At 32.9% G+C, this 23,269-nt stretch overlaps 1 protein-coding gene across 6 annotated transcripts in view; it reads right to left on the reverse strand.

Moving 5' to 3' along the window:
• Nucleotides 1-23,269, reverse strand: part of RALGAPA1 (Ral GTPase activating protein catalytic subunit alpha 1) — a 199,357-nt gene that overhangs the window by 129,133 nt on the left and 46,955 nt on the right. For all 6 annotated transcript variants that reach the window (XM_037503217.2, XM_054689860.1, XM_054689853.1 and 3 more), the window contains exons 9-16: nucleotides 20,841-21,049; nucleotides 18,737-18,976; nucleotides 14,665-14,862; nucleotides 13,395-13,532; nucleotides 10,867-11,015; nucleotides 8,167-8,296; nucleotides 6,261-6,498; nucleotides 5,095-5,256 (exon numbers count right to left, since the gene is read on the reverse strand). In XM_037503217.2, coding sequence (XP_037359114.1) covers nucleotides 5,095-5,256; nucleotides 6,261-6,498; nucleotides 8,167-8,296; nucleotides 10,867-11,015; nucleotides 13,395-13,532; nucleotides 14,665-14,862; nucleotides 18,737-18,976; nucleotides 20,841-21,049 — 1,464 coding nt within the window. The remainder of the gene's footprint in view (nucleotides 1-5,094; nucleotides 5,257-6,260; nucleotides 6,499-8,166; nucleotides 8,297-10,866; nucleotides 11,016-13,394; nucleotides 13,533-14,664; nucleotides 14,863-18,736; nucleotides 18,977-20,840; nucleotides 21,050-23,269) is intronic.

Below are 23,269 nucleotides of genomic sequence, written 5' to 3' on the forward strand. Positions count from 1 at the left end.
CATAAACACATCAAAGACATCTTTATAGACACATCACCCAAAGCAGTGATAGTGAAGGCAAAGATCAACAGCTGGGTCTACATCAAATTAAAGAGCTTCTGCACAGCAAAAAAGACAATAAAAAAAACAAAGAGAAACCCCACCGTCTGGGAGAACATTTTTGCACACAACACTAATGATAAAGGACTGATCACAAAAATCTGCAAAGAGCTGATGAGACTCAACAACAACAAAGAAAATAATCCAGTCAAAAAATGGGCAGAAGAGCTAAAAAGAAACTTCTCTGAAGAAGAAATGCAAATGGCCAACTGGCATATGAAAAAATGTTCAGTGTCACTTGCAATCAGGGAAATGCAAATCAAAAATACCATGAGATACCATCTTACACCAGTGAGAATGGCACATATTAAAAAAACTATCAACAACAAATGTTGGCGAGGGTGTGGAGAAAAAGGAACTCTTCTGCACTGCTGGTGGGAGTGCAAACTGGTCCAACCACTATGGAGAGCTGTGTGGAGATTTCTGGACCTACTAAACATAGAGCTTCCATATGATCCAGCAATTCCACTCCTAGGTATTTACCCAAAAGACACAGAAACATCAATTCCAAAGAGCCCCTGCACCCCTATGTTTATAGCAGCACTATTTACAATAGCTAAGCTTTGGAAACAGCCCAAATGCCCAAAAATAGATGACTGGATCAAGAAGATGTGGTACATATATACCATGGAATATTACTCAGCATTCAAAAAGATAAACACATGCAATTTGCAGCAACATGGATGGCGCTGGAAGGGATCATGCTCAGCGAAATAAGCCAGAAAGAAAAAGAAAAATACCGGATGGTCTCACTCATAGCAGGAATCTAGAGAACTTAAATAAGGGACCAGGAAAATGAACAACTATAAGAAAGTGAAAATCAAAATCAACAAAAAACTATGAACCAGAGACAGTTTTTGGGGGTGGGGGGTGGGAGGGGAGGGATTGGGGTCAGAATGGGGGGTTGCAAATATATGGGGAATATAAAAATAAAATTTATTATTTAAAAAAAAATAAAATAAAATTCAGAGAAAAATAAAATAAAATAAAATAATAATTAGGAAAAAAAAAAGATGTCTGCATAAAGTTGAAAAATACTAAAAGGGACAGAGATTAAATTAGGATATTTTTGGATCATATTTTTTTAATTTCTAAAATAAATTTTTTATATTCTTAGTACATGTGCAAAGTCAAAAATTCAATATATGATAAAATGATAAACATTTTACTTAGTCCATTATCACTGTTCCTCACTATCCCAGTTCACTTCCTTAGAGAGAACCATTATTACCAGTTTCTTGGGCATTCTTCTAAAGATATTTTATGCAAAGACAGATATATAGCATATCTGTCTTTTACACATTTGAATGAAAAGTACTCATGTGGAAACAGTGATCGACGTATTAAGGATATAGCTGTGAACAAAGGGAACACAACCCACTGATGTTGACAGTTCTTGTGATGGGGACACAAATGATAAATGAATAAACAGAGGCAGTAGGTACTACGAAGAAAAGTAAAACAGAATAAGGAACTAAAGGTTATTTGGGTGGGGAAATGGTACCTTTTTAGGTAGGGAGGTCAGTGAAGTCCTACCTGATCAAATGTTATAAGAACAGAAGTATGGAGGAAAAAAAAAAGGACAGAGGCCAGAATAAGGCCAGAATAAGGCAGAATAATAACAGTTATCTAAAGGAAGAATGCTTCAGTCAGAAGGATGAATGTAAAAAAGCCCTGGAGCAGGAGTATCCTTGGGTATTTGAGGAGGAAGAGTAGGGAAGTCAGAGTGAACTCACTGTGGAATAAGGGCGGAAGAGAGTACTTGAAATGAAATCAACCTATAATGGCATAGCATAAAGATTATTACTATTAGCAAATGTTGAACTTCTTGTATCAGATTTCATTATGTGGAAGGTACCATAATTTATCTTGTGTGCAGATTTATTATTTTGTGCTATTAAAAATGGTAGAGAATATACTTAGGTGTACTTCTGTACTGTATGCCATATAGGTAAGTATATCTAAAAGTTAAATCTTAGAATTTGAATTAAATTGCCTTTAAAACAATGAAATACCACTGCACATCTGCTGGATGGCTAACATCCAAAACATCGAATAACACCAAATGTTGACAAGGATATAGAGCAACAGTAACTTCAGTAACCTTAGTAAGTATACTAATGTACCATAGCAATGTAAGATGTTAATATCTGAAAAAATAAAGGGACTGGTGAGGGCATATACTGAAAGTCTTTGCACATGCCACTCAAATTTTCTATAAACGTAAAACTGTTTTCTCCCTTTGTTTTCTGAGTCTAGGTAGTGGTTTGGGAGGTTTTATCCTTTCAAAGAACCAGTTTTGGGATTCACTGTTCTTTTGGACTATCTTTTTGATTATTATTTCCACTATTTCTACTCTATTTTAATATTTATTTATTTATGCAAGCACTGGTGTACAGGCCAGAGGTGCGGGAGGGTGAGAGAATTCACTGGAGACAGAGCAGGGAGCAGAACAGGCAGAAGGACCAAAGTACACTGCTGAGGGGAGCAGCAGGTGCGACAGGAGAGGTCTGCTGCGCCATATGGGTTTCTCCCTGGCTAGGTGGGAATTGAACCGGTGCTGCAGAGGCTACAGACAGCTTCACAGTGCTGCACTCAACCCGCTGCACCACCGGGGAGGCCCCTACTCTATTTTTTATTGTCTCCTTCCTTCCAACAGCTTTTGTTCATTTCCTAGGTCTTTCAGGTGTAAGATTAGATTATTCATCTGATATCTGATTTCTTGAGGTAGGCCTGTGTTCCTACATACTTTCCTCTTAATACTAATTTTGCTGTGTTCTACAGGTCATGCCTTCAACTTTGTGTCTAGTTATTTTTTAATTTCACTTTTGATTTCCTTAACTCAGTAGTCACATAGTAGCATGTTTAGTGTCCACATATTTGAGGTTTTCCTGCTTTCTTTTTGTGGTTATTTCTAATTTGAAACCAGTTTGATCAGAGAAGATACTTGATATGATCTCAATCATCTTGAATTTATTGACATTTGTTTTATGACCCAATATGTAATGTATCCTCAAGAAAGTCCCTGCGTAATTGAGGAGAATGTGTATTCAGCTTTCTTGGGGGTGTAGTGCCCTATGAAAAATGATTAAATTTTTTATATCTAGTCTAATTCCTCATTTAAGGCTATTGTGTCCTTGTTATATTTCTGTCTGGGTGATCAGTCTACTGATAAGTGGGATTTTGAAGTCTGCTACTACTATTGTGTTGCTGTCAATGTCTGTTTTTAGATTTGTTAATATACTACTTTATATATTCTGGTGTTCCTTTGGTCCATATATGTTGATGAGTGTTATGTCCTCCTGATGTATTGATTCTTTAATCATAATATAATTGTTACCTTGTTACTTTTTTGAGCTGGAAATCTACTTGATCTGATGTAAATATGGCTCTCCTTGTCTTTTTTAGGGAATCATTTGCTTATAGGATTGTGTTCCAACTTATTATGTTAAGCCTATTTTTTTTCAGATGTATTTTCTGAAAATAGCAGAAAATTTGGTTTGTTCTCTAATCCAACCAGTCACTTCGTGCATTTTGATAGGTGAGTTCAGTTCATTTATATTAAGGGTGATTAATGATACATGGTGGTTTGTTACTTACACTTTGATTTTTGTTTTACTGTGCTATTTCCTTGCTCTATATTTTGGGAATTTTCTTCTTTTCAAATTATAAAGGAGCTTTCATTTCAGTACTTCTTGTAGGGGAGGGTTTAGTGTTTACAAACTGCTTCAGAAAAAAAAAATTCTTTTGAAGGATTTAATAAAACTATGCAAGATCTTTGATTTTTAAAAATCATTAATTTTTCCTTTCTCTTCTAGTATTTGCCTTCCTACAGAACTTTAATTCTTAATATGTTAGAACCCATCATTTTATAGAAGACATATCCTTAAAAAAATGGTCATAAATTTCTTTAAAGTTAATATCGTTTTTCATTGATTACCATTAAATATATACATTGCTAAGGTCAATTATCCTTCCACAGAATCACAGACTGCAAAGCCTGAAATAACTTCAAGTAATCTTGCTTTAATTTTGAGGTAGTAGCTCCCACTTCATGGGTGAATTAAATAAAGTTCAGTAGATTGTTCAAAAGTATCTAGCTACTTAGCAAAAAAGAGATTAAGACAAAGTCCTCTTGTTTTTCATTGTAGCACTTTTTTCCTATGATTTGATCAAATAATAAATCTGAGAGCAAAAGGGGTAAGACAACTAGCCTACAGTATAATCAATAATCCTATGTCAGGCCTCACTGATGGTGCAAGGGGTTAAGACACAACCTATGAAGCTATCCGTAGCCACTGTAGCACGTTTGATCCCTGGCCAGGGAGCTATCCACATGGTGCAGCAAACCTCTCCTGCCTTGCCCACTGCTCTCCTCAGCAGTGTATTTCAGTCAATCTGCCTGTTCTGTTCCCCACTCTGTCTCTGGTGAATCCTTTCACCCCACATACCTCTGGCCTGTACCCCAGTTATTGACTGCATAAATAAATCTTATTGCTCTTTTGTTGCTATTTCCAAGATTATAGAAATTTTCTCCTATCTTTTAGATATACCAAAGAACCTAGCAACAGACTATTGTGGCTTCAGATGTCCACAGTACAGTCAATGAACTCCTTACTGGACATTTGTGAAGCAATCTAATTATATAATTGTAGCACTGAAAATTAGATACCCTTGTTTGTGAGTACAGTGACTTAGAAACTACACCAGTGAAGCTTCAGTTCCATAAGTCAATCAGTCTACCTCTTCAATTCTGCAAAATAACAGCTTAAATTACTGATATCTATAAGAAAAACTTATATAAAAATAAGATAAATCTTTACTGCATAAAAAGGACAATATAGCATTTTACTGAACTCCAAACCTACGGATAAAAAGATTCTGCTACAGAAGTTTGTAACAAAAATCAATGGAAAGTAATATGTAAATACAGTTTTCTTAAGGGCTATAAATATATTACTCTGTGTGAGTACATACATTTAAAAGAGTACATACCAACAGTTTTTTGCCGCACTATACTCCTTGCCTTTTCAGTTCCTGGGGAACCAGTGGTTGTTGCACTTCTCTGTCTCATTGGAGCTTGGCCAGGCTGATCACGACTCCATCCTCTAGAAAATGACTTGTCAACTGAAACTTTCTGAAATTCATGCCCAACACCTAGAAATATAGGTTTTCAATATCAGCATATTGTCACCTAATTAATAACCTATTTAAATTATGTGAGCTACGTTTCTCAGATTGTAAGGTTTACTCATAATGAATTATAAAGTAACAAAATAAAATGCGTAATGTAAGGCATTTTTGACTTTTATTTTATGTAAAAATTCAAAGTTGATAAAGGATTTTAAACATCACCATCAAAAACAAACTATTATACATTATCTGCCACACAATGAGTTATAATAGAAATAAAACATTTGTGCAGGCAAAAAAGGATAGGAATGAGCTAACCAATAGCCACGCTGTAGTTATCAAATCTCTATATGGCAATATAAGCCACTTAGGAAATAAATAGTGTACAAAAAAGTAGTTTTATCACATATTTACTAAGCAGAACAATAAGTTTAAGTATGATATGACTGAGATGTAATTTCTAGCTAGCAATTAATTAAGAGTAAAAAAATAACAAACCAAAGATTATAAAAACATGTATTAATGATATAATCATTATGCTACTATCTCTCTCCCCCTTTTTAATATTAAATGCATAGTCCATGTCCAACGAATGGTTTTTTTACACAAAACTGAAAAAATGCTTTCAAAATAATTTTTCAAGTAATTCTTTTTTAACAGAGTAACACAAAGGCACTCTCTAGGTTCTATCAAGAAACAAAAATAAAACAAACAGCATTTGATAGAAAGAGAAAGAACATTTTATAAATTTTAATTTAGGTTAATTATTAAAAATAAAATACATGAGGTGTTCTGGATTACTCACGTAACTCTAGCTAGCTATGTATAGAACACTTTATCTGTCAACAAAATTAAACTGAACTCAAGAAAAATTAGAAGGTACCAAAATATTTTACTGCTGAAAATGAAGGGTAAATGAGGAAGGGAATAATTAAGAGAAAACATGATGGTCACCCACACTCTTCTCTCTTGATTTTCCCAATTATTAAAACAAATTTATACAGATCATCTCTGTAAACAACTCTTACCTTTCCCTTTATGCTTTTTTTGCTTCTGCTCACTCAGTTTATCTAATGGCAAGTCACTGAGATCCAAACTATATAAATTTCTAGCCAGAACTTTAGTTAGTGTCTCCATAGTTAGTGACCACTCAGTAGCTAACTCTTCCCAATAGGTCAATGATGACAATACTGAAAGTAAGTCATCCCAAAGTTCTCTGGAGATGTACACATTTAGATTTGCTTTGATCCAGGCAACTATAAGAGTCTATAATGACAATCAGAAATAACAATGAAATTTGTTCAAAATCAAACACTCAGTTATAAGACAATTACCAAAAAGCAAGCAGAATTTTAAATCACATAATATCTAGAACTTTTCCTTGGTAGATAATACTTATAAAAGTGATTCATACAATTATTAGTATCTACTGCGAAGTTCATTTCAACAACTGCCAACTCCCAACATTCTATCAATTAAGACAAACTGAAATCTCCCTAGAGTTGTAACTATACTTCATGCTGTATTACACTTATGTTAAATAAAATAAATGCTGCTTAAAGAGAGAAACATATCAAATGTTGAAAATGTTAAGCAGTTAATGGCTATTGAACTAAAAACCAAAATGACATTCTCAAATCAAAGATGGAAATCACATGAAATCTGAATTATTCTAAAAAAGTTCCTAAAGCTGTATTTAAAGAAATATATATTTGAAAAATCATATGTAAACTGAATAAAATTAAATTTCATTTTAAAGGCATAACAGGGATTAAAGGTGTTCTATAATATATCAAATCACAGAATAAAAACTTATTCATAGAGGGTAGAAATTAATGAAATTTTATGGATATCTGTCAAAAATATACCCTCTTATGGAAGAAAAAAATCATAAAACAAAGTTTTTTGAAAGTTTAACATAACAAGTTTTACTGGGGAATTCACAAAAAATTCTATATTACATCTAAAGAACAGTTTAAAACAGTAATGACCAGTGACTTTCCATTCTGTCTTTAAACATTTAAACCACAAAATGTTAATCCATATAGATATTTAAAACTTTTTATTCCATAATCACCACCACTTGGTTACTTCTAATAATAAGGAAATTTTTTTAAAGGTGGGGACAAAAAAAAATCAAGAGTAATTTAGATAATATATGTAACTGGTTTCAAGGAATTCTTTACCACCAGCATAAAAATTTTAGGTAAACTAGTATATGTAAAAAAAAAAAAAAAACAAAAAAACCAAAACTTAATTTGAATGGTTATACTTATGGCCAAGAATTAAATAATTTTTTTCTTTGACATTAAGAACCATTTTATCCATGCATTTATATTTAATGTGTCATCTTAAGAAATATGGTTTTATTTTCCATAATATATTTTCATAATAAATTTTAAGTTAGTACTCCATCCTTCAGTTGGAAAACATAATATGTAACTCCTGTATAATTAAACTACCTCTGATACATCAAATAAAGAAGTGAAGAGAACAAAGTTTATGGAACTGCATGATAAGAATCATTATTTAGTACATTTTCACTAACTACAAAACTTCAAAGAAATTTTTTTTCCCCTAACAATCCCAGAAACTTGGAAACTCATAAAGAAAACAATCAGGCCATCACTCATGAAATTCTCTGGCAGCTTTATGAATCATACATAAGTATGCCACAAATGAGAAAAAGTATCATCAATCTGTTTTAACTTTTTTCACAGATCTGATACTTCTTTCATTTTTACTGAATACTTGTATGTATGGCAAATAACCTATTTATATAGGCAACTTTTAATTTAGTTCTGTAAGAGATCTTTCACTATGAAATGATCTTTTAAATTTTATTAACCCAGGTAATACAAGTGCAGACTCAATGAATTAAAAAAAAAATCATCTATTTGTCTATTTATCTTCTATCTATTTTATTTTTATTGCCTGGAAAAGTGGTCCTGCAAGTCGACCTGCCAAAGTCATATTTTTTTTCCCCTGGTATTGCAGAAACGCTTGTGATGGCATCTTCAGTACAGACTCGGTGACTCTGAGCAACACAAGCAGCATCTGTTCCCTTAAAGTAAAAAAGATTAATTAATGTTTCCTTCTTGTATATGTTTGCTTTTGGTTAATGATTTACTTTCAGATTAATATCTTACAAGAATGGTATTATCTTTCAGTAACTTTAATATCAAATATTTTTCAAATTTTTAGAATTCTTTAAATGTTAACATTTAATATTCCATGTTGTATGTCTGCACCAGACATTTTAAAACCATTTTTTCAGCTGCAATACTCTCCCATCAAATAAAAATTTATGCAAAGGTTGGTCAATTGGAGGTGAGAATGTGGCAAATGTGCCAACCCTCTACCCCCCACAAATCAAGTAGAGATTGTCAAAAGCTGTTTGAAGAACACTCATCTATCCACACAACATTGCTATTCCTTGACACCTGTCCATCTAATCCAAAACAACCACATATCTAGAATTGTACCAGGCTTAATTTTGAAAAATAACATTATAATTTTAAGATGGCCAGATCATGAGTCTAATATGTAATCAAAGACCATCGGTTTATCCCTTTAGTTTGGACATTTTTTAAACCTTTATTCTCTTGGGCACTGTAAGTAAATCAATCCTAATATCCTCACCTTGCCTCTTTCTCCTAGATGTTTTTTATCAAGATCATTAAACTACCTTATTTACACTTGACAATTCGAAAATTGATTCAATCATGTGTGAGAAAGAGGCTGACAAAGGGAATTTCAATTGGGTATACAGCCAGGCTAACAGCCCAAGTTTCTATCACAGCCTCCTCATCTTTTGCTTATTTGCAGGCCCATTCCAGGCATAACAATATGTGGGACAGCCTATATGAGAAAAGTGGCAGAGGCAGCAATAGATCCCAGACCTAGATGTCATGGTTTTTCTAGGAAGTGAGGGCTAAATAATATAGAAAAATTTCACACAAATGAAAATATATTGAATATATTAACAACAAAAGCATGTATTCGTTCATTAAAAAAAAAAAAAGATACCACATTTGTAATTTTGGTCTTCTAGCTTACCTATATGAAATGAAAACCTACTTGAAATCAACGATATGTACAGTATAGATTTTCCAAATAATTCTTATTTAATTTGTGGTCAAATAATTCATTCAAATATCAGATCTCTCACTTTCTAATATAATAATGACTTTAAAATATACAGAAAGCCTTGTAAATTCAATGTAAATATGTCAGTAAACACAACTCCAAAGGAATTTATAAAAATTAAGAAAAAAATTCTAAAATTGTGTTTCAAATAGAAAGTGTCTCACTTTAACCTGGCTCACATTGAATGAAAGCATATATAAAGGAAAAATGAGGGGTGGGGCAGAGGACTAACAAAAGAATGATTTAATGTAGTATCATTACTAGATAATAATAACTTGGGCTCTGAAGAGTACCTTATCCAAACCTCAGCTGTGTGAATAAGGACAGGTGCCTAAGGAGTACTGTATAAAATACAAATATTAGTTATTTCATAGGGTGCTACAAAGATTAAGAAAGAAAAAATTGTGCTTAAAAGACATTTGACACAGAAAAGTGCTCCAGATAAGTTACTGGCAAAAACTAGTTCTAGATTTAACTATTTTAAGTGTTAACAAGGTATTTTTTTCAAAATAGTCATTTTTTCCATGTGTAGCAAAACATAAATTAGGCACACCCTTTGACTATGTACTCCCACATTTTAAGAATGAGTCAAAGGAGGAAATATTATATACGTACAAAGCTATTAACTATCTTTACCTTCTCTAATAACAAAAGAAAATAACTATAATTGATTATGAAAATTATGGTACATACACAAAGTACAATACTATGTAACTAGTTAGATTATATATTATATATTAAAAAAAAAGTTCCATCTGTCTATATATAAAGGTATAGACTACACTTTTGGGGCCTCTCACTTCAGTGAGATGAAAATTTATGCAAATAATTGAGAGAGTAAGAAAATTTTGACAAGAAGTATAACAGAGGTACAAATACAAAATGAAAGGAAAGAAAAATATCAGTAAGCATATACGGGAAGAGGGAAATAAAGTCTAAAAGACAATTATGATGACAAAATGAAAAGATGATTAGATTTAGGTTTTGTAAAGAAAAGTCCAGAACATCCTTAGGAAAGAACAATTTGATAAAGCTTTTAGAAAGCAGGATTCCATCCTATAGGGTGAACTTTAGGTTAAAATGTGGTAGCTGATTGTACATGGTCTTGAATGCCAGGTGGAGGAATCAGGTATTCATAATATATCATTTACTTCTTCATTCATTCACACTTTCATAAATTCATTTATTCAAATGAGAATGCATTCCTGTATTCATTCCTTGGGGTTAGAGTAGGGTAGGTCATTGTATGTTCACTTTATAAAGATAATCCAATGGTTCTTGTGGAAGTTTGATAAAAGATATTTGAGATAGTGAAGATGACTATTGTTTCCATCATTATTTCATAAAATATTGCATTTATTCCTTCATTAACAGAAGACTAGAGACTTCTATTTATCTATTTTTTACTGTAAGAAGCCCTATTTCCAGTCACTATAGCCTCTAAAAACTACTCATAGAAACAGTTAAAAAAGATAAATGTTTTACCAAGTCTTTTTGTCCATTGACACTTGCACAACCATGAATCGATAAATGTTAAGAATACGTTTACACATATCTGTATGCTCATCCAGAAGATTTCTTATTTCATTTGCAGGTTCAAGAAGAAATATGTTTGATGAATTTATAATAAACACCTAAGATAAAAGAAATCATTAGTTATTCATTAAAGAATTCAATGGCATATTTCTTAATCAAATACAAAAACTACAATGCTATAGAATGAGTAAAAGGAAGAAACAGTGTCTCTTGCATGTATGTATATATAATGCGATCTACACTGTGTGATCTACAACAAACTCAAAAGCTTAAGATTGTAGTTAATTTTTATCATACTTCTACCACTAGCTTGCTATCCAAAATTTAAACTAATTAAACTTATTTTTTTTTTTAAAGAGGCACGTATTTTATTTATTTATTTGTTTGTTTGTTTATACATGCACTGGGTACAGTCAGAAGCGCGGGAGGGTGAGAGAATTCACCAGAGCCAGAGCGGGGAGCAGAGCAGGCAGAAGGACCGAAGTACACTGCTGAGGGGAGCAGCGGGCGGCAGGAGAGGTCTGCGCCCCATGTGGGACCCTCCTCCGGTGGGCGGGGAGCGGAGCAGCTTGGGATCGAACCGGCGCCTCAGAGGACGCGGGGAGCCTCGCAACCCAGCGCTCAACCGCTGCGCCAGCGGGGAGGCCCTAATTAAACCTATTTTTGTATTTATCTAATCACATACAAATTTGGTTGTAGACACCCAAAGAAAACAAACCAAGTGAAAATACAGAATTTTTCATAACTGAGTTTTATTATAACCCTAACACTGTCATAAAATTTAAAAAAAAAGTACAAATAATTTAGGGTAAAAGATACATAAATAAGAAAGTCTGAATGAGATGTTAAAAACCTTTTTTTTCATGTTTATGGTTATGTGTATGTGTTTTAGTAACAACAGCGTGCAAAAACTATTATGCATGAGGAGCCATCAATGTTATCTTTAATTAAATTTCTTATATCAAATCATTAATTGTATTTTGTTATTGAGGACAAACTTGAAATGCTAACAGCTAGATGTCAAGGCTCTCAAGTACTTTGGAAGATCAGAATAATACATCTACTATGACCTAGAAAATTTACATTTTCTGTACCTATAATTCTGGTGAAAATCCCCTGGATAAACTACATAACAAAATACAGTTGTAAAATATGTGAGGAAAAAATATTAAACTAACTTTAAAATTGTGTAAAAAGCTGACTGTATATTTAGCAATTCTGACCAAGAGAAGCAAGAGAGAAATGCAAATAAATATTACAAATGATATTAAGGACTTAATTATATATCCAGTAGAGAATTTTTAAATTATACAGTCAAAGGATGAATGAGATCAACAAGAGAATAAATTTAAGTTAAAAAGAGACCCAAGAACTGAGTCTTGGGCACTTTAACATGCAGAGGTCAGAGAATTATAGAAATATCAATTAAATAAAATCTAAGAAGCCAATGAGTTAGGAGAAAAACAGGAAGGAATTCTATTTTGAAGACCAATTGAACAGTTTCAACATTGAGGGAATGATATACTCTATAAAATGCTCCTGAGAAGTCCAGTAAGATTATGATTGGAAAATGTTCATTTAATAATGTGAAGGTCACATGTGACCTTGACAAGAACAATCACATTTATAAAATGAATATAATGAAATCCTACAAATAGGTAAGAGACATCCAACGGAATAACAGAAAAAGCATGAAAAAGGCAATTCAAAGATGAGAAAAGAAGCTTATCCTCAGTAGTGATGAAGGGAGGACAAATTAAAAAAGGAAAACACAAACTTAAAAAATGAGATTACCCACATATATATATGTGAGCAACAGAACTTAAAATCTGAGTATACAAATAATGGGAAGCATATAAGAAAATTAGAATCCACAACACTACTGGAGGGAATATTAATTATTATAACCATGTTGGAGAAAATTGGCACTAATATTATGTGAAAGTAAAGCAGATAATGTACATATCCTTTTACCCAACTTCTAGGCATAGATACTAGGGAAATTCTCCCATATGTGCAAAAAAAAGAGAAAAAGAAAAAAATAGATGCATAAGAATGCTAAATGTAACACTATCACAATAGTGAAAAATTGGAATCAAGTAAAAACCATAAACAGATAAATGAATAAAATATGAAATAATCACAAACTGCAACACCACAAAGTAAAATGAAGTAAGGTGAGGCATCAACAACAAATCTAAAAAACTAATGGTTAATGCAAAAAGTAAGTTGTAGATGATAGTACAACATGGGACAATTTATATATATTTTAAAACTGCCTATAAAAATAACATGTAATGTCACTGATAATTTATTATAAAGTAATAGTGATGGAAAAACATAATTAACATGCACAATAGATAAGAGTGGTGAATTTAATACATTAAAAACTATAATATACATTAAAATACTGAAGTATGTGTTTGAAATACTTAGTGATTATCTATTGTTTTGTAAGTAGCTAAAAAGTGATCCACCTGCAAAACTGCCTGGGTACCAGCTCGTATATTTTGTTCTGTAGCTTCTTCAGAGGCATTACAAAGAACATCTTGGTAGGAACCATTTTTTGCCCAAGTGGAATTTCGAACGTGATCAACAATATTCGTCCCATTTTCCTAAAGGAAAATTTTAAATACTTGATGAATAAAGAATATTGCAACAAGACAGTAAGCTGAGAAGTAAACTGGAAATTACTGGTCCCACTGCTAAGCATCTTCTCAAAATAAAAGATTTCTTATTTAACTATAAAAGCAAAGTAAGTTCATTGTAAAAAAGGCTCACAATGACAAAAACATAAAGTAAAAAATCATCCATAAAGACTAGTTATAGATTATATTGTTTCAGATACAGGCATTTTCCTATGCATTGAATGTATAAACCTCTCCTCTGAACACTTACACACTCAAGAATGGGACTATATTATTTAGAGTTCTGTGTAAGATGGAATTCTGTTTTACATGAAATGCCAGAATCCAAATAACTTAAACAGAAAATGGCTTATATTTATCCTACTTAAAATTAGTAAATTCCCCATTATCCCAAAATTTATAAATATTAATACTTCAAACTACTTTTTCTAGTTTTCTGCTTGGGTTTTAGCTATCAAAGGTTTTACAAAATAAGAATTTCCTAAGGTGAAAAGCCAAACAAATTTTACTCACTGTTTTGTTCTCATTTAAGTTTCATCCTACTTTATGCTTCTGGATCACTGACAAATATATGCAAATAATTATTTTAAAGTATTTTGTCAAGAACTAATAATTGCTATATGCAGGAGGTTTAGTCTAACACAAACTAGTCTTCCATCACCAGAAGCAGTACTGGAAATCAGCTCTACATACCAGATTATTTATCTACTCAGAAGATGGTTTATCTTTTGCTATTAGAAAAACTTTACAAGAAAGAATTCAGAATATTGGTTTGCGTGGATTCCCACTTTCTTTACTAAAACAAGAGCAATTGTAATTTAATAATTACCCTAAGAGGTATGGTTCTACAACATCCATTTTTATCTCAACAATAACTGAATCAATATATAATAAGCCTCAATATTAATTTTTTAAGAGTTGTGACATCAAAGAACACTGTGACAGGATATTAAAGTAACCTCTAGATTATCTAAATTGCAATATATCCTGAAAGGTATCTTTAGCTTTCCATTTAGTAAGTATGTGTGTGCTAATACAATACTATACTTTTATGAAAATCTATTAAATTTATACTAAAAATAGATAAATCTTATGTTACCTCTTCTCTTTTTTCTTCTTCTTCCATTGAAGTAGCATGATCTGTGACATTTTCAATGCAAGGTAGTTCTGAGGAGGAGATCACAATTTCTTCAGGTTCTTGCATGAACAAAGGTTTTTCTTCTTGCTGGATCCATTCTTGATACACCTTTACCACTTTTCTCATAGCTGCTGCTTCACAAATTGGTAATAAAAATGCCTAGTGAAAATAAGAAAATGAAATGACACCATTTTCTTTGCCACAAATTACTAAAACATCCATTTATATCCTATTATAAAATGTGAGATAAAAATGACTTATCTCAAGTTCAAAATTTATGGTCAGAGAAAGCCTTTTGTCACGAAATAATCTGAAAATATACTAAAACAGAAATGCTTTGGGGGAAAGGACACAGAAACATCAATTCCAAAGAACACCTGCACCCCTATGTTTATAGCAGCACTATTTACAATAGCTAAGCTTTGGAAACAGCCCAAATGCCCAAAAATAGATGACTGGATCAAGAAGATGTGGTACATATACACCATGGAATATTACCCAGCATTCAAAAAAGATAAACACATGCAATTTGCAGCAACATGGATGGCGCTGGAAGGGATCCTGCTCAGCGAAATAAGCCAGAAAGAAAAAGGAAAATACCGGATGGTCTCACTCATAGCAGGAATCTAGAAAACTTAAATAAGGGACCAGGAAAAAGAATAATTTCTTATAGTTATTCTTTCTTATAAGAAAATATCAGGGCCTCCCCGGTGGCTCAGTGGTTGAGCGCTGGATTGTGAGGCTGCCCGCAGCCTCTGCAGTGCCAGTTTGATCCCCGGCCACCGGGTGAGGGCCCCACATGGTGCGCAGACCTCTCCTGCTGCGCCCGCTGCTCCCCTCAGCAGTGTACTTCGTCAGTCTGCCTGCTCTGCTCTTCTCTCACCCTCCCGCGCTCTGACTGTACCCAGTGCTTGTATAAATAAATAAATCTTAAAAAAAAAAAAAAGCCACATTAGCAAACACCTCTTACTTCTGTAGACTTTAAAAAAAAAAAAAAAGAAAATACCAAATCAACAAACAACTATGAACCAGAGACACTCTATGGGGGGTGTGGGATGGGGAAAGGAGGAGTTGGGGTCAAAATAAAGGGGTTGTAATTGTAAGAGGAATATAAAAATAAAATTTAAATAAAAAAAGCTAAAATTTAGTATTATGTCTTGTTCTTGATTAAATGCAAGAGTTCATTTACATTTGAAAATCAAATATGATTAAATTGTGTGAATTAAGATAAAACAAATATGTGCATAAATATATAACTGAATAAAAATTGACATCATCTTAAGGAATTGTAAAGGAGCTAAGAACCCACAAATCTGAATGTATATTTGTTTCCATTACTGACCAGCCTGCTCTTGTTCTTAAGAAAAAATATTTTATAACTCAAAAAAAAAAAAAAAAAAGAAATGCTTTGGGGGGATAAAAACTGATTTAAAGTACCAAGAGCGAAGATTTGTTTCAATTGCACTAAGAATGAAAATATTCCTTGTTTCATGAAATAATTGTGTTTCTACAAAGCAAAATTCAAGTTTTCATGATAGGTCACATTTTTGTAACTAATATTTTGTTTAAGGATTACTATCACTATAAATTTTAATAAAAATATTTTAATTAAAACAAATTAAACTTTATCCAAGAAGTAATAAAAACCACAATCAAGGGGAGTTTAGCTTTTCCAAGTGCCTAAAGAAAAAAGGTTACAGTTTTTGTATTACATTTTGCATGAAGTTATGTAAATTAAATAACAACACAAAATATTCAGAAATTATAAGGTATTCTTATAGTCATTCTTTTCTTCATGTAATTTCTGGGTTGCATTAACTTTAATAATTTTGTCATCATAAAAATACTAATAGTCACAGTGAAATTTTTTTTACAAAATTTAGTCATACAAAAACAAAACAGTAAAAATTCTCAATCTCACTATCCAAAGTACTTTGCTTACACATTTGTGTGTGTTTACATTTTCACATATCTGATGGGTACATCGCAATGTTACTTATCTGAATTTTCATCCTTCAAATTTTCATGTCTTTCCTCTCTACTCTTCTGGCCTTCTCTTTTCACCTGACTACTCAATTTTTCAGTTATAGCTTAAATGTCACTATACCAGATAAGTCTTCAGTGACAACCCTCATTCTGAGTTTTAAGTTCATAGCAGAATTGAGCAGAAAATATTGAAGACTGTTGATCTGATCACATAATTCAGTGGCTCCCATTAAATTTTCATGTAAAATGCAAACTGTTCATTGAAGTCTATGAATACTGCATGATAGAACTCCTGTGTCTCTCATCCCTTACCATTCTTTTTTAATTTTACCTATTTTTTACATCATTTTTCATTTTTGCACAATGTATGCATTTTCATCTTGGTTATAGTCCAGAACTTCAGCCACACTGTTTTTTACTTATCAGGCATGCCAAGCTCACTATTTATTTTAATGCTTTTCATTGAGTTGACATTGGCTGACATTGTTTGCATTTTCTAAGCATAAGCCCCCTCCCACTTCAGCTGTTGTTGCCATAGTGCCCCCACTACCAAAGTCCCTTGTCTCTCTCCTCTTTGTTCTTGCCCCTCCCCTTCATCCTCACCCTCTGGTTGCCTCCATTCTGTAGTGAGCTTTCAAGGATTAGTTTTTCTGTTCGGCTTTATTTTTCTGTATTCCACATGTGAATGACACCATCCATATCTGTTTTTCTCCTTCTGATTAATTTTGCTTAGCATAGTCCCTTCCACCACAGCCCATTATGCCTCCCTTCCTCCCTTTTACTGCCCCTCCTCGAAACCCTCCCCAATTGGTGTATCAGTTCTGTAGTGAGCTATCAAGGGTTATTTTTTCGGCTTGTCTTTATCTTTATATTCCACTAATATTCCATATTAGTGACACCATCGGTATTTATATTTCTTCTTCTGGCCTGTTTCTCACAAAATTTCTATATAATTGAGAATGTGTACTTGGGAATTTCTAGATATCTTTATGTAAAATACTGTTTACCATTATCCTTTCACGCTCCATTCACATTGCTGCAAATGGCATGAGTTTATCTTTTTTGATTGCTGAGTAATATTCTGTTGTGTATACCACAACATTTTGATTCACTCATTTTAAACAAAAATCTTAAGGATACACAGAACTCAACAACACAGTAAGTTTACTCTATCAGACCTCAATGATCACTGAACTAAACAGAAAGGAATACATTTTCAAGTACACAGAATATTTATGAGAACTGTCTATATAATGGACCATAAGTTTTAACAAATTAAATAATTAGTATTGTACAAACTGAAATCTTTAAAGAAAGCAGAGTTACTTTAGAAATTAGTAAAAAACTAAAAGAATCTATTATATTTGGAAGATGCACATTTTTAAACTAATCAAAGAACATGAAAATCAGAAAATATTTCAAACTATATAGTTACAACAATGTTATGAATCAAAATTTGCAGAATGCAGCTAAAGCAGTATTAAAATATATATTAATAGCCTAAAATGTTTAACTGAGAAAAATGTGAGGTTGAAATGAAAGTTACGGAAAAAAACACCAAGAAAAATCAAGAAAAGTAAAAAGAAGTAACAAGGAGCAAAAACTAGTAAAAGGGTACACAAAAAGAGGACCAACAGAGAGCAAATATGCAGCTTTCATAAGGCCTGGTTCCCTTTCCCACAAAATTTCTATGTAATTGAGAATGTGTACTTGGAATTTCTAGATATCTTTATGTAAAATTGCTTATTCTATTTTCCCTCCCTTTACCCCTATCTCTTTCTTTTAGTCCCTAGATAATAACTCCCTTAAGCAACTTTAATTTTCGGATACTGTAGAGGACAGGAGTGAGCCTGATAAAGGCAATACAAACACCACTTGTTATATTCATAAGCCACTTTTCACTTACCAAAGTAAAAGATAAAATAAATTTACTATAATTTGTCAATCAACTGAGAGGAAGAAAGTAAGTCAATAAGTAAGAAAGTTACTGTATTATCTAAATGAGTATGGGAGGGGAGAAATTATTAAACAAATAATTTTTTTTTACCTGACGAAATATCTCTGTGACAAAATTTACATTACTTCTTTTAGAAGAAAAAACTCTGCGGACTATTTCAATATCTGTGAGATGTTCTTCATCAATACTACAGAGACTAGATGAGCTAGGTTCTCGCTCTGTTAGAGTGCTTGTATTGGAATGAGATTGTTCTGGTTCTGCAGTTCTATCTGTTTTATCAGCATTATCATTTCTGTTTTCTTCTCTGGATACCAAACTAGCAGCTGCTCTCTAAAAGAAAAACAAAAAGTGAAAAATGTAATAATTATTCAACTGGGTCTTTGATTTTTTTTTTTTTAAAGATATATTTTATTTATGCATACAAGAGCTGGGGTATAGGCCAGAGGTGCGGGGGGTGGTGGGGGGGGTGAGAGATTCACCAGAGACAGAGTGGGGAACAGGCAGACTGAATGAAATACACTGGTGAGGGGAGCAGCAGGCAAGTCAGGAGAGGTCTGCTGCACCATGTGGGTTGCTCCTTGGCTGGCAGGGGATAGAACTCGTGCTGCAGAGGCTGCTGACTGCTTCATAGTGCTGTGCTTAACCCCTTGCGCCACCAGGGAGGCCCAGGGTCTTTGATTTTTAATAGTAAATACTGGCAGAATCCAAAGTATGCACAAGTAATTCATAGCACTGTTTAATAACCAGACATAGTTTAATTTAGGATATACTCTAAATAACGGTAAATAGCTCAACATTTAGAAATACTCAGTAATCATCTGCAAACAACTAGACCTACAAACAATTAGATTTTTAGTACATTTGCAAAGCAAACAAGTTACTAATTAAAGTTAGGTAAAAGAATAATGCAGATATGGTTAGTTTAGCTCTTCCATAACAAGCAAATAACAGTAGGCTATTTATTCAATGAAATAGTAATGTTTAAAATAATCTCTATTTTACTTTAGATGAAAATTACACAAACACTGTAAAAACTTTTTAAGAAAAAAGGAACAGAAGAAAAACTGTGACACAAGTAAAAGTGAAGCTAAAAGAAAATATTGGAAAACTCCATATTCTAATAACCTAGTAAGATTTTCATTGAATAGACAAAAAGCCTTAAATTGTGGATAAAGAATTTATCCACTCCTGTCATAGCAGTAGCATTATTCCATAGTATAATAAATTAAATGGAACATGATGGAGGATTATTAGTGGTGGACAGGATATGGAAAAAAAAAATTTGTAGAGGTTCAAACCTATAACCCCCAAAGCAGATACAATGAAATAAACCTACTTTACCTCAATAAACATAATGTGACAACATGTGTTTCTACACTTAATAATTCTTTGTGGATACCTTGGATCAAAGTTTTAGAGAAAACACACCACACAGTCTGATATACATAAATAGAAGGCTAAGGGAACTGTAAGTCATATTTTGTGAATGCTAACAAACACTTTATACCGCCACTTAATTTTTTAAAGGTATAAGAAGTCACACAAAAAACATACATGTAGTAAGATATTTATAATTGAGGAAATAAGAGAAAAAAGTAAGAAACTATTTCAATATACACACATTCAGGAAAAATGCACATTTATTTAAAAAAGAGGGAAACAAAGTAAAAATAAATTTTACGTATTAGCTCCTCCATTCTATAACTGTGTAAGTTTATATCACATTTCTAAACTTGGTGTCCTGAATGAAAAATGGCAGAAAGAGATGGGATACAACTTTAAATAAGTAGTCTGTTAATGCCCAGAAATCTAAAAAGAGCTATAAAGTCCTACAATCATTTGTCTGCAAATTATTTCCCATTTTAAGAATTTATTGATACAATTTAGAACGTTTTTACTTGTATAATTCAGGATATTTTTAGTACTATAAAATGAAAATAAAATACAAAATAAATCAGAAGCAGAGATTCATACATGACTAAATTTCTCCTATATCATCCAAATTGTATTTATAAAGAAAACTATTGATTCCATAATTGCTAAAGTTTATATTTACAAAATATATTTACATTAGGAGATAATCATCACTATTTGTTTTAAACATATTCTATATCTAAGGCAACAAGAATCACTAGACAAAATCTCTTAATAAGTAATTGCTAATTTTAACAGGCTTACCCCATATATATATTACCTGAATATTCTTTGGCAAGACTTCACCTTCCATTCCTGGAATATGAGGTCCTGTATGTGGCTTTGGTTCAAGCCAGAAAGAAACCAGCCAACGAATGACAATAACGCGAGCCTTTATGAAAGGCTCCTTTGTACAATAGATTGCTTCATTGGTTTCAGCATCCTTTTTCACCATGACATAATGTGGCTTTGGTCTCATCTGTGGAATATCTATGCAAAATAACAAAAACCAAAGTAAGACTGGATTTATGATGAGATAAATCTATATTTTTAAACATTTGCAAAAATGTTCATGATACCCTAAGTTTAGAAATCAATTTCATATGGCATTTTAAAATAATTTGCTAGACATTAGGATGGAACTTAGAAGAATGAATCATATATTCCTGGATGATAAATGGAAACAAGCTTTTTTTGGTAAAAATATCATTAAAAAGCTCAATAAATCCTATATAAGAAAATAGAAACTTCCAGAGTCATTTAAAGTTAAGAACATGTTTCAATTAACCTATGACTGAGACACGTATTTTTAAGGCATACAAAGTATGAGAATTTTCCCTTGATTTTTACAGCCTATTTTCAAAGTAAGTATTATTATCAAATGGTAAAGGCTTGCTACTGTGACTAGTATATGTCATTTCTATGACTCTTAGTGGTTTTCGTTGAGCATGTTAGTTGCTTAAACTTAGCAGTTTAAAATAGGTTCATGTTTCTGCAAAAAAGGACATTTCCACATCAGACTGCCAGCGCTTTCTATCTACATATTGAAGAGGTCTGCTTCTAATCCAGGATTTGTTCATAAGTCTCTAGTTTCAAGTCTACAACTATTATCTTGGCACATTCATTATATATTGGAAAAGACATGATCAAAATATATAACAAATTAGTGTAATTATTCACACTAAACTGAACCCATGAGGAGTCTTAAAAAGAAAATTTAGGGCCTTCCCGGTGGTGCAGTGGTTGAGCGCTGGGTTGCAAAGCTGCCCGCAGCCTCTGCAGCACCGGTTCGATCCCCGGCTGCTCCCCGGCCACCGGAGGAGGGTCCCACATGGCACGCAGACCTCTCCTGCCGCCCGCTGCTCCCCTCAGCAGTGTGCTTCGGTCCTTCTGCCTGCTCTGCTCCCCATTCTGGTGAATTCTCTCACCCTCCCGCGCTTCTGACTGTACCCAGTGCTTGTATAATAAAAAAATAAATCTTAAAAAAAAAAGAAAATTTATATCAATAATATAAGAATCAGTCCATACATTTAAGTTTAATTTATAATTAATCAATATTTCCAGTGGTTTAACTTATATAATGGATGAAATCCAGAAAATACATTTCTAAAAAAATCTCTTCACTCTTTGGAGTTTCCTCAAAATATCAAAAAGATATGCCACATGTAAGACTGATCCTTGAAAGCAGACTATTGGTCTTAGATATTCAAGAGGGGAGAGAGAGAGGTAGTAAGCTGAGAAGGGTATAGAATGGGGGTGTAGTAGAAAAGTGGTGGGCACTTTTATGGTAGGAAAACTATGGGAACAGCATCTGAATGAAGAAATTCTATGCTGTGAAAAAATAAAAAAATAGAAATACCATATAACCCAGCATTTCTAAAAAATAGAAATACCATATAATCCAGCATTTCCACTCTATGCAAAAACACCAATTTGAAGGGGCATGTGCACTAGTATGTTCATTACAACATTATAAACAATAGCTAAATTATAGAAACAAAGTGCCCAAAAGAGTACTGGATTAAAAAGATGTGTGTACATCACCCAAAGCAGTGATAGTGAAGGCAAAGATAAACAGCTGGGACTACATCAAATTAAAGAGCTTCTGCACAGCAAAAGAGACCATAACAAAAACAAAGAGAAACCCCACCAACTGGGAGAACATTTTTGCACACAACACTAATGATAAAGGACTGATCACAAAAATCTACAAAGAGCTGATGAGAGTCAACAACAACAAAGTAAATAACCCAGTCAAAAAATGGGCAGAAGAGCTAAAAAGAAACTTCTCTGAAGAGGAAATGCAAATGGCAACAGGCATATGAAAAAATGTCCAACATCACTTGTCTTCAGGGAAATGCAAATCAAAACTACAGTGACATACCATCTTACACCATGGAGAATGGCACATATTAAAAAAACTAGCAACAAATGTTGGTGAGGTTCTGGAGAAAAAGGAACTCCCCTGCACTGCTGGTGGGAGTGCAAACTGATCCAACCACTATGGAGAGCTGTGTGGAGATTTCTTGACCTACTAAACAGAGAGCTTCCATATGATCCAGCAATTCCACTCCTAGGTATTTACCCAAAGGACACAGTAACATCAATTCCAAAGAGCCCCTGCACCCCTATGTTTATAGCAGCACTATTTACAATAGCTAAGCTTTAGAAACAACCCAAATGCCCAAAAATAGATGACTGGATCAAGAA

The sequence above is a fragment of the Talpa occidentalis genome, unplaced genomic scaffold (assembly GCF_014898055.3).
Source record: "Talpa occidentalis isolate TD23 unplaced genomic scaffold, MPIMG_talOcc4v2.1 talOcc4.11, whole genome shotgun sequence".
Lineage (NCBI taxonomy): Eukaryota > Metazoa > Chordata > Mammalia > Eulipotyphla > Talpidae > Talpa > Talpa occidentalis.